At 46.1% G+C, this 12,291-nt stretch overlaps 1 protein-coding gene across 2 annotated transcripts; it reads right to left on the reverse strand.

The window, feature by feature from the left end:
• Positions 1 to 363: 363 nt before the first annotated feature.
• On the reverse strand, positions 364 to 8,706 carry Znf74 (zinc finger protein 74). 2 transcript variants are annotated; one of them, XM_026401691.2, is made up of 5 exons: positions 8,139 to 8,706; positions 7,644 to 7,729; positions 5,157 to 5,283; positions 4,540 to 4,635; positions 364 to 2,346 (listed from the first exon to the last, which is right to left on the reverse strand). In XM_026401691.2, the coding sequence occupies exons 1-5, from the start codon at positions 8,188 to 8,190 to the stop codon at positions 686 to 688; spliced, it is 2,022 nt and encodes a 673-aa protein (XP_026257476.1). In that variant the 5' UTR covers positions 8,191 to 8,706; the 3' UTR covers positions 364 to 685. The 2 variants fall into 2 exon arrangements, with proteins under 2 accessions (XP_026257476.1, XP_026257475.1); XM_026401690.2 differs by having other exon boundaries at positions 4,540 to 4,638.
• Between the last annotated feature and the right edge of the window lie 3,585 nt (positions 8,707 to 12,291).

The following is a 12,291-nucleotide window of genomic DNA, read 5'->3' on the forward strand; positions in this document are numbered from 1 at the left end:
TATAAAATAATAACCAGGTGGAAAACTCCACACCATTCTTCTCTTGGGATACCCCAGGAATGTTAGCATACTTTCATTTCCCTAAATAAACACTTTATGCTTTTTCTATGTCTCCTGACTGAAATCTTTGTTTTGAAAAGAACTGAGAAATATATCACCTATTAAATGGACACTGAGCTGTCCCTAACAGATAACTCCACAGTACAGCTACTCACATAAGTCCAGAAAATTTGCCTTTTTCCAAATCCCTACCATCCAAGGTTATTTTCCCTTCCTAAAACACAATAATGATCACATGGAAGTAATAGTGTTTGTAATTCTTCTGTTTTATTATGATTAGTATGAATATAACAGGTTACAGAGGAAATTCCTGATGGAAATTATGTCAGGAGCCAATCCAAGGACTCCAAGTTGACATGTCTTCTTATTGGCAGGAAAGATTTCCCTTGTGAATGACCTCCAGACCTATCAAGGAAAACAGGATGATGGCACATCCTTGAATGGCCCCATGTTTCTTCTTGGAAAGTGTATCCCTTCCTGGCTTATGAATCTGCTCGGGGGTGATGGGTAAGGTTTTTATTTCTGGAGGAACAAACAATCTGGCTCTAGGAGCCCTGAAGAAGTGACAGTACCTTCCTTGTTAGGTAACTCAGGAAGTGGCTTCTGTGACCAAGAGCACCTTACCTTAATCACCATGTTTGCTCCCTAGGGGAAAATTCCTGCCGGGTGGAGGCTGCACCACACATAACAGTTTTGCCACATCCAGTGCATTTATTTGGTCCACATCACCCACCCCAGTGTCCTCTGCACCCAGAAGACTGCCAGGCACATAGTAGGTGCTCAGTAAATGTCTGTTGAACTGAATGGCAAAGGGCTTCTCATCATCATGCAGTCTCTGGTGTTCTAGGAGGTGTGAGCTCCAGTTAAACATTTCACCACATTCATTACATTTAAAGGATTTCTCTCCAGAATGAACCTTCTGATGTTTAATAAGACAATGGTTCTGGCTGAATGCTTTGCCACACTCATGACATTTATAGGGCTTCTCTCCAGTGTGGATCCTCTGGTGCACGATGAGGGATGAGTGGCAGCTGAAGGCTTTCCAGCACTTGCTGCAATCAAAGGGTTTCTCTCCAGTGTGTATCCTCTGGTGTACAATGAGGTAAGAGTGGGAGCTGAAGGCTTTCCCACACTCATTGCATTTGAAGGGCTTCTCCCCACTGTGGATCCTCTGGTGCACAATAAGGTATGAATGGCAGCTGAAGCCTTTCCCACAATCAGTGCACTTGAATGGCTTCTCTCCTGTGTGGATTCTTTGATGGAGAGTGAGGCGTGAACGGTTATTGAAGGCCTTCTCACATTCATTACATTTGAACGGTTTATCCCCGTTGTGGATTTTCTCATGCACAGTGAGGGACGAGTGGCAAGTGAAGGCTTTGCCGCACACATTACATTTGTAGGGCTTCTCGCCAGTGTGGATGCGGTGGTGCCGGGTCAGGTGTGTCCGCTGGTTGAAGGCCTTGCCACACTCACCACACTTGTAGGGCTTCTCCCCAGTGTGCACTCTCAGGTGCATGTTGAGCAGTGAGCTGCAGCTGAAGGCCTTCTCACAGGTGCTGCACTTATAAGGCCTCTCTCCTGTGTGGATGCGGTGGTGTACATTGAGGGACGAGTGGCAGCTGAAGGCTTTCCCACACTCACTGCAGAAGAAGGGTTTCTCACCTGTGTGGATCCGCTGGTGCTCGATGAGGTTGGTGCTCCACGTGAAGGCCTTGCCACACTCATTGCATTTGAAAGCCTTCTCACGGCTGTGCCAGCGCTGGTGTAGCGTGAGAGATGCACTCTGTGGGAAGGTTTTCCCACACTCGTTGCACATGAAAAGACCAGCCCGAGTCCCCTGTGGTCTGTTTGCTGGTGGGTTTTTCCCACACTCACTTGACCTGAAAGACTTTTTCCCTGTGCATGTCCTCCGATGGTCTTTAGCTATACCTTCAGCAGAATGAATATCCTTGGTGCACCTGGCAGGAGAGTGTTCTTCTGTAGGGGCATTTTGCTGGGTGAAGCGGGTGCACCCAAGGGGAAAACCCTCCTTGGATTCATTATGCCCCCAGTTGCTCTCCTCCGTGGAGATGTCCCCATGATTGGTAGGCACTCCCTTCCACAGGGCAGCCTCATTTCTACAAAGAGTATCTTCCTGGGCTACCCAGGCCCGTGCCCCACTTGGACTGGTGCTGTGAAGGCTGGTCCTCTTCAACTGCTCCACGATGGGCTTCAGGGATGGGTTTTTTTGGAAAAAGTTCTGCTGTTGAGAAGATTCCTCCTTCATCTCTGGCATAGGCTCCCACTCTGTCAGAGATTGAAAATGGAATTTTCTGTGAGTAGACTGAAGAGCTGACCTGGAGATGCAGAAAAGCCCAGGAAAGGAAGTAGAAACCAAAAGAATAAAAGAGCTTGAGGGACAAAAGAGAGCCTCCAGAATGAATTACTTGAACAAGACACAAAAAAAAGGGAAGAGGAGGAGGAAATGGGAAGAAGCTGCTAGAGAGCATGAAGAACCGGCCAAGTGAGAAGCCAAGGGAGTCCCAAAAAGGGTAGCTTCAAATGAGTACCAGGGGGCTGAGAAAGAGGCAAAGCTCAGGGAGTCTAAAAATCAGGATATGATCCAATCATTGAAAAGTCCACTAACTGACTATTATGTGTCAGGTCAGGAGGTGGGTGTACTTAGGAGTCTGAAAATAATTAAAATTTCCCTGATGCCAAAAGGGAAAAAGGATTCCCTTTTCCCCACCTCTCTTTAGCATTTCCTTTAGAAACTTGGGAATGTAAATACTTTGTCTAGTTCTAAGATGCATGTACATCTTTTTAGAAGTACAATAAGTCTCTTGCCAGCTCTATATCCTGGAACACATCTTTCTTGGAGTCACTGTGAAATCTGAACATGGAGGAAGAGGGTGGCATCCTGTCTCCCTGTCTCTGTGGGAGGTAATTTCCTGCTTGTCAACAAGATATAAAAAGTCAACAGTTTTCCTAAGACAAAGACAACTGATATGTGTGAGAGGCACTGCACTGGATTAAACACTCATTCAATAATGAAGTTTTTTTCCCCTTCTATATCTATAGAGAAGTGTTCTGGACTGGCACAAGATTTTATTTCTATCTTCCCCAATAGCTTCAAGTAGAACAGTGTAGCACAGTGGGTACAGCTGCATTGTAGTGCAGTGTGGGGCCCCAAAACTGTTCAGAGGAGCTGGGCAGGCAGAACTGGCTCAGCAAGGATGGACAGTAGGCAGCCAGGTAAAGGAAAAGGAGAAAAACCTATCATCAAGGTAACAGTGCATCTAAGAGGAAAAAGAGAATAAAACAGGAGGAGGAGGGAAGGCCAAGAGGTGGCTCTGGCAACAAGAACAGGTGCTGGATGATGAGATACCTGACACATAGGGTTCTGGGCAAAGAAGACTTTCTACACAGAGGACAATATGATATACCCAGTGCATCTTCTTATTTTTGGTTCTGGGGATTGAACCCAGGAATGCTTTACCACTGAGATACATTCAAGCCATTTTTATTTTTTATTTTGAGACAGGGTCCGTTATGGTTTGGAAATGAGGTGTCCCCCAAAAGCTTACATGTGAGATAATGCAAGAAGGTTCAGAGGAGAAATGATTGGGTTGTAAGAGTCTTAATCCAATCAGTGATTTAATCCCCTTATAGGGATTAACTGAGTGGTAACTGAAGTGGTAGATGTGGCTGGAGAAGGGGGGAATTGGGGCACAGCTCTGGATATATATTTGTATCTGGCGTGTGGAGTCTCTCTCTGCTTCCTGATCACCATGTAAGCTGCTTCCCTCTGCCTTGATGTTCTGCCTCACCTTAAGCCCAGAGGATTGGAGTTGGCTGTTCATGGACTTAGACTTCTGAAACCATGAACCCCCAAATACACCTTTTTCTCCTCTGCAGTTGTGCTGGTTGGGTCTTTTAGTTGCAGCAGCGATAAAGCTGACTAAAACAGAGTCTCACTAAATTACTGGGGGCATCACTAATTTGCTGAGGCTGGCCTCAAACTTGGATCCTCCTGCCTCAGCCTCTTGAGTCACTGGGACTACAGGTGTATGCCACCATGCCTAGCATAAAGATGCATTATGATGATGGACCTGGTGCTGTGTAAAGAGGTTGGAGCAGAAGTTGGTCAGCAGGAAATCATGTGATTAACAGAAGGAATAATGGCAATTTCAGACTAGCATTGTGGCTCTGAGGATGAACAGGAAGCAGAAATATATTTCAGAAGCTAAAATTAAGGTTCTCTTTGCTATTGATTGGAAGTAGAGGAGGGGACATGGAGGAAAGGGCGAAACCTCAGCAGACACCCATGCCTAGGTGACCAATGGAAGCCTTTACAAAGACAGAGCTAAGAGGAGTTTCCTGGCACTCAGTCAGTGCCAATGCTTGTGGAAGAAAAAAATGGAGGGAGGAAGGTGGTGGGAGGTTCTAGAAAAGGCATGTGGAAGGACCAGCTCTCTTCTACCTTTGTTATCTGCTCACCTGAACAAGTCCTTCCAGTGACTTTGCTGTGCACTTGCCATGGCTCCTCACCTCGTTCCAGATGGGAAATGACATCTGGCTTGCAAACCGGAGGCCCTGCTTATAGAGAAGAAATTGTCAGGGCTAGATGTACTATGGCTCTCAAACTGAGCCAACCTCACAAAACGATTCATGAATCAGGACAAGAGACTGCAAAGGGTGTAACACCTCCAAGAAACATTAAGTTCTCTAGGCCCCAAAGTGGTGGGGGGCCTCAGGGGACCCAAGTGGCAGTGCATGACTCTGAAGACCCCACATTACATCCTCCGTTCTCACCTGAGGAATGCTCCAGGGCTGATGGGTTAAAAGTCCTATCCTTTCTCCCCTAAGTAGTTCTCCATCTCCTCCACGCTCCTTGCCCCAGGGCCAGTCCCAATTCTAAGCAAGGATGCCATTGGCTACCATACCACACTCTGGGGACTTCTGGAGTGGCTTAACCTGTGACCAGGTGTCCTGAGGCAGAGGCCAGTTTTCCAAGTCATGCCATGTCCAGTACCAGCACTGGTGCTGAAGAGATTCTTGGTAACATCTACCACATGGAAGAAGACCAAGAGCATATGCCCAGGGAGCCATCTTACCAAGGGCAAGAAGGTTCTGGTAGTTCTCCAGCATCACATCCCTGTATAGGGCCCTCTGAGGGGAGTCCAACTGACCCCATTCCTCCTGAGTAAAGTCCACAGCCACGTCCTTGAAAGTCACTGATTCCTGAAATGATATATTTTCTCACTCATCCAGGAAGAAAGATTCTGTGTTCATGATTCCAAGAAAACCACAGATTGACTAAGGACCTCATAATTATAGTGTTAACCTCAGCTGACCTTCTGCTAATCATGGAAAGATATGTTACAGATACTGACCATGGATGGGCTAAAACCCTGGGGTATGTGGGGAGCTCAGAATTGGCATGCACCTCCTACTCTGCATTCTGAACTAGGTTAGGTTGAATAGACACTGTGGTGCTCTAATAACACAACATACCCTGAAATCTGCACATGGCTGCTCTAATATGTCCTGAGTGAGAGCTATGCTTTCCATGATTAAGAATCTCAAACTTTGGCCTTGAATTTGTGATCCTCCTGCTTCAACCTCCTGAGAAGCTGGTATTACAGGCATGTGCTACCATATCTGGATAGCAGTGGTTTCATTGTGTGTGTGCTTACAGTGCTAGGTATTGAGCCCAGGGTCTTATGCATGTGCTTTGATCCTTGAAAGAATCAAACTGATGCCTGGTGTTTTCACCGCCTCCCATGATGAATCAAAGAAATATTTAAGAAATCTAAGAAAACCAATATTATAATAATACTAAAATAGTATTGGTTTACCTCCAAAGAAGGGGAAAAAATAGAGAAGCAAAACAGATACAATATATAAAAAGTAAATAGAATAATGGCAGATAGAAATCCAACCATACTAATTATTATATTAAATGTAAATGGTCTAAAAATTACTTACAGTAACTAAGAGGTGGAGATTGTCAAATTGGATAAAAAACATGACACCTGGCTTAGAGAGGTAGTTCAATGGTAAAGCATTTGCCTAGCATGTTCAATCCCTGGACTGAGGGAAGGGAAAGAGTAAGACCCAACTACATGCCAGCTAGAGAAACCCATTTTAAATACAAAGACAAAAATAGGTTGAAAATGAAAGGGTAGATAAAAACCTGCAAATGCTAATTCAAAGAAAACTAAGGCAGTTATATTAACATTAAAGTAGATTTCAGAGCAAAGATCATTTCTAAGATATAGTCCATTTTCAAATATCCTTTTTTCAAACTTTTATCAATTTAAAAAAAAATCTATGCCCAATCAAGGATCATGCACTGCACTTGACTGTCATGTCTCTTGAGTATCTCATAGAACTAATAGCATTCTAACACTTCCCAGACTCTAGACTTGTCTCACAATATTTATTTATTTTGCAGTACTGGGGATTGAACCTAGGGGCCCTCTACCATTGGGCTACATCTCAGTCCTTTTATTTTTTTAAATTATTTATTTATTTTTTAGTTGTAGTTGGGCACAATATCTTTATTTTATTTATTTATTTTTATGTGGTGCTGAGGATCGAACCCAGGGCCTCACACGTGCTAGGCAAGTGCTCTACCACTAAGCCACAACCCCAGCCCCACAGTCCTTTTTTGAGACAGGGTCTTCCTAAGTTGCCAAGGTTGGCCTCAAACTTGCAATCCTCTTGCTTTAGTCTCCTAAGTCGTTGGGGTTATAGGCATGTGCTACCACGCCTGGCCCAGCTTGTTTTATAGCTTTCTGTAAAATCAGTGTTCTATCTTTTTATCATCAGATCTTAACTCTTTTAAAGTGGAAGATTAACAGAATCACAAAATTCTAAAAAGATATCAAAGGACCATCAATCCTGCAGACTTTTCACTGTCCCATGCACCCCTGTAAATTCCATCACAGGGATAGGAGTGGTTTTAGTGGCAGAACAAAATGAGGTGAAAAGTCCAAAAGCTGTAAAAAGAAGGATCTGGGCCCTACTTGGCTAAAGAAGTAGCCTCAAGACCAATTCGTAATTGAGCCCATGGGTTCTCTAAACCTCCAGATTTTTCCCTGAAAGCCTCATGCCAGGGGCCTGGTGCACAGAAAAGCACACAGGGATGAGCCTGTTATCACCACTCTTACCCCAGTGCTTCCACCTGTCCATGTCTGATTCCTTCACAGCAAACTCCCCAACCATTCCCCAGACTTGCAAAAAGCCCTAACTCATATGTGAAGAGATCAAAGTGATTTCATGTGGGCTGTCATCTATTTGTTCAGGGCTTCATTAAAACCACTACTCAGAGCTCCCAGAACAGTACCTGGGCATTCCCACTCATTGGACTGAATTAAGCTGGAAGGAACATTCATGAGACTTCATCTTGTGTACACCTGGGGAGTCATCTGGAGTTTCTTCAAATGGACCTGTTCTCACTATCTAGAGCTTCCTGAAGACTGGACAGTAGATCCCTTGTGGGGAGTAGGGGAGGTCCATGGCTGACTGAAGATGCAGGGAAAGAAAAATAATGGGCCAACCCTTTTCATAAATAAGAAAGAAAAGACACTACTCACCTCAGATCTGGCTGCTAGGAGACTCCAATCTGATTTATCCTCTGGATTTTCTTTGGGGGAAAGAGCAGGGTCCTGAGTGGAAAGAGCTGGGGTTGAAGAAATGAGTCAAAGGGGGCTATTCTGTACAGCCACCAGCCTCATGGCTGAGCTAAAGTTCACGCAGCCCTGGCACAGGCAGGAATCAGAGAGAAGGCAGGAACCACCCAGCTAGGTCCTGTGGGGAGCAAGCCCCAATATCTGGCACAATTTAATTAATACAGCTTCTGGGTTAATTCTTCCTCTCAGCATCCCAGATACTTTAATTAAGGAGGAAAACACTGGCATTCTTTTCCTTCCATCAGCATGCTGGAGAGTGAGAACAAATGGTAGCCCACGATGAAGAAGCAGGGGGACTGATTTGCTGGGATTTGTTGGAAAATAGCCTGACCTCTCTGAGTGTCAGTTTCCTCAAGTGAAAAATCCATAAACCCACAGTCTAAAAGAGCAAAGCTGTACCTGTCTCCTCTGGTTTCAGGGCCAGAGTCTCCATAGCGGCCCTCCGCAGCATTCCCCGGGGAGTGGTGGACAGTTCTGTAGCCTCCCGGATCCCAGGTTAGGTCCAGAGTGGAGGGTCCCAGGGCTCAGGGACAGCGGCCCTGCAGGGAAGCCTCGCTGGGGCGCAAACGTGCTCACAGCGGCAACATTCCGCGACCGGGCTGAACTTGGGCTCAGACAAGCTCAGCAAACACACTGCACCCCACGCTGGGCTCGCGCTCCAGCACACCAGCCCACAGACACACCCACATCTAAGCTGGGCTCACACTCGGGCTCCATCACACGCACGCCCTGTCACCCCGACACACACTCCTCCAGGAGAATTCGCGTTCGGGACTCGCTCGGGGACCAGACTCAGGCCTCGGGCTCGGCCGCCAAGAGCCAGGGTCACGGAACACGGTCGACAGATGGACCTGGAGACGGACGGAGAGACAGATGAACTGTCGCATGGACGGGCGAAAGAGCAGACCGGCCTCCTACAAAAGGACAGAGACAGTCACAAAGAGCAGCTCAGCCACCACCGCGGGAAATTGCGCCTGCGCAGAACGGATGCGAACTACATCTCCCAAGAGCCTTTGCGGCGCACAGGCGGTGACTCCATTTCCCAGAGGGCTCCGGGTATCCGAACTGCCTAGGAAACCCAGCCCGGATGGGCGTTGTAGCACAGCTTTATGGGAAATGAATTTATGGGGCGACCCCCTAGCGTTCCGTACTTGTAGAGCGCTGGCAGTGAAAGGCGCTGTACAGCTCTAAGGGGGGCCGTAGAGCGCGGATGCGTAAATATCTAATTGCGGGAGTAGATAGTGGTTGGTGCCCGAGAAGACGGGAATTGTGATTTCTTCCACGTCTCCAGGTGGAGGAGATTGGACTACTGCCCACATCCATCTGTAAGAAAGGCCCAGGTCTCTGACCCTACGGATACTGAAGGTGGTGGGTCAGCTCTCGAGGGATTTCTCAGGGCCCTGTCCCCGGTGTTCCTCTTGCAGCCAGACCCCTGAGGCCTGCCCTCAGATTTGGGAGAATCTCAGACTCTGTTATTAGGCCAGATGGCTCTAAGCACAGTCTACCCTCTGGTGCAGTTGAAGGAGAATCTGGGTGGGGACCCAAGGATAAGGTTAATAATAGTAACAGCCATAAGCAAGACATATTTCTGAAGCAGACCAACCCCCACTCCCACCCCCGCCTTTGAAATTAAATTCAAAGCTCCAAATTGTTTTAACTTCCAAATGGAGGCTGAGAGGCTGCCCCCTGGACAGGATGGGCACTGGGAAACTTGAGACTGGGACATGTTTCTGATTAACACAGCCAAGCTAAATCTACATATGTGTATTTCCTGCCTTTTGTCCCACTGTGCCTCTCTTACACAAAAGCTTTTTGTCTCCTAAGTTTCTAAAGAAAGAGATCTGAGGAAAAATGTCTCCTTTCTCTTCTTCAGAGCCAGCTTTGAATTAAACTTACTTTTCTTCCTCAGCCTGACTTCTGAGTTGTTGGGGTTTTTGTTATTCTTTGATTTTTCTTTTTGGTAACGGGGATTGAACCCAGGGGCACTTAATTGCTGAGCCACATCCCCAGCCCTTTTTAATTTTTTTAAGACAAGGTCTCATTAAGTTGCTTAGGGCCCGGCTAATTTGCTGAGGCTGGCTTTGAACTTGCAATCCTCTTGCCTCAGCCTCTGGAGTTGCTGGGATTAGAGGCATGCACCATGGACCCTGGTTCTCTCCTGAGGTTTTTTTTTTTATTTTCTAAGTTGTTGATAGACATTTATTTTATTGATTTATTTTTATGTGGTGCTGATGATCGAACCCAGTGCCTCACACATACTAGGAAAGTGCTCTACCACTGAGCCACAATCCCAGCCCTCTCTCCTGAGTTTTAATGGTGCTCCACAAGCAGTAGAGTCTTTCCTTCCTGGTTACACTTCCAAGAACTGAATTCTGGCAGAATTCTCAATAAGCTTGTTAGCTGTTATTACCCACTGTTGAAGAAGTAGGTGCGGTAACTTGTCCTGAGCCACACAGCCAGGGAGAGGCTGAATATAACTCCAGATTATTACCAGATTTCTAGTGAGAATCGGTCTGGGTTGGGGTTGGGGAGGTACAGACTCAAAACCCATCAAACTCCCACCTTGACCCCAACTTAAGCACTCTGTCCATTGCCCATTTTGGCATAACTATACCCAGACCTCTCCTGTTGAGTGCATAACAGTGTCCAATAGCACTGTGTTCAACCCCAGGTCAGGAGAGTAAAACTGCGCATTTGTTCATCACAAGTCTGATTGTGACTCTGTGTGTTGGCTGGTACTGTGGGGTTTTTGATATATGTGAACCTACATGTGTATGGGATTGAGTCTCACAAGTCTGATTTGTGTGTGTGTTGGCATATGACTGTTGGCCACATAATGTGAAATTGTATATTTGTGTCTCTGGATCTTACAGGTCAATGTGTTTATATATTTATGTATAACCATTAAGTTCATTTATGACTCTATATGGCTTTTAACTCACATTTTTTTTTATCTGTCGCACCATCTAAGTGTGCTTCTGAATGTTAGGGACTGGCGAAACGTCGGAGGAAGAGACCACAAGAGACTGTCTTATGCAACAGCAGAAGGGAGGGTTTATATGGAGACCAGCATGCTAGGGCCCAGAGCTCTCTATAGCAAAGAGAGAGAGCCCTGAGAACAGCTTAAGCAGAGCTTATATACTTTCCTTGGAGAGGGCAGGGAGGGAAGTTCATTGATGGGTCAGGGCGAGTGGGCAGTTTGCCTGCAACCGAGTGAGGGAGTGCATCCTGCAGTTTGGCAGTTGGGGACAGCACATTCTGGGAACAAGATTAGCAAACAGTTCACAGTTGGGGATAGCACATCCTGGGAACAAGATTTCAACAGTGTTTTGTTAAGCATATAGAAAAACAGAGTGACAAGTACCTATTTTATTAACCTTTCATTTTTCACTTCTTCTTCTGGCTACTTTTAATCATAAAAGTGATCATTGGGGGGTGTCACATTTTATGTCTGTTAGTGGGGTATATTGTTGTCTGATTACCATAAGTTTGATTTGTCCAATTTGGGATTGGAGAAAGGAAACTACACGGTTGAGCAAACAGGGTCCTAGAGTTAGCAACAATATAAGAATTATTAAAGGACTGGCCAGGGCTGATAAAAGCGTAGTTAGCCCCTTGAACTAGAGACCTTTTAGTTGATAGAGGGCCCAATGGGGCCTTAAGGGCTGAGTATACTGCCCCTGTATCCATTTCAAAGTTTACTGGGGTCCCCTCCACTTCAAAAGTTACCCTGAGCTCGGGGAGGGGATTCGAGCCCCGACTTTCTTAGTCATCCTCCAGAGTTAGAATGGCTGGCTGGCATGGCTGTTTCTTTCTAGGGCACTCTTTGGCCCAGTGTCCTTTTTCTCTACAGTAGGCATATTGATCTGAGGCCAGAGGTGGCTTTTGGCGTGGGCCCAGGTATCCCTTTCTGTCTCCCTGTCTCTTAATTTTTGGCCTATTTGTTGTTGTGACCAGGACCTTAGTCAATGCCTCAGTATGTCTTTTGCTTCTTTCATCCTCCCTTTGCTCCCTTCTTTCTCCCTCCTTTGTTCCTTCTCTTCCTCAGTTTCTCTTTTATAGTATACCTTCTCAGCTTCTCTGACTAAATCTCTCAAAGTCATATCTTGTAATCCATCTAAGCGCTGTAATTTTCTTTTAATATCCAAGGCAGCTTGCCCAATAAAGGCCATCGTGACAGATGCCTTTTGATCCTCTACCTGAGGATCGAAAGGAGTATATCTCCTATATGCCTCCATAATTTTCTCTAGAAACATAGAGGGAGATTCATTAGGCCCTTGAATAATCTCTCTTACCTTGGCCAAAATAGTTGGCCATCTAGCCGCTGCTTGGAGACCCGCTATTAGAGCCTGGCGATAAGTGGACAGATGCTCCCTACTTTTAAAGGTGTTGGGGTCCCAGTTGGGTCAGTTCAAGGGGAAGTTGTGTCGGTTGCCCGTCTGGTCCGAGGATTTTTTTTTCTAGCTTCCAGGAGGATTCTCTCTCGTTCCTCTGTCATGAAGAGAGTCCCTAGGAGTTGTTAGCAGTCATCCCAAGTAGGCTGGTATGAAAA

Source organism: Urocitellus parryii, chromosome 3, assembly GCF_045843805.1.
Source record: "Urocitellus parryii isolate mUroPar1 chromosome 3, mUroPar1.hap1, whole genome shotgun sequence".
NCBI lineage: Eukaryota > Metazoa > Chordata > Mammalia > Rodentia > Sciuridae > Urocitellus > Urocitellus parryii.

Excerpts from the sequence above, each read along its gene's own strand:
- Znf74 (XM_026401690.2), bottom strand. The coding sequence starts at position 8,190 with ATGCTGCGGAGGGCCGCTATGGAGACTCTGGCCCTGAAACCAGAGGAG. Across the intron at positions 4,639-5,156 it reads CCAGAACCTTCTTGCCCTTG|CAGGGCCTCCGGTTTGCAAG; the intron begins GTAAGATGGCTC and ends CTTCTCTATAAG. Across the intron at positions 2,347-4,539 it reads CACTGGAAGGACTTGTTCAG|AGTGGGAGCCTATGCCAGAG; the intron begins GTGAGCAGATAA and ends AATCTCTGACAG.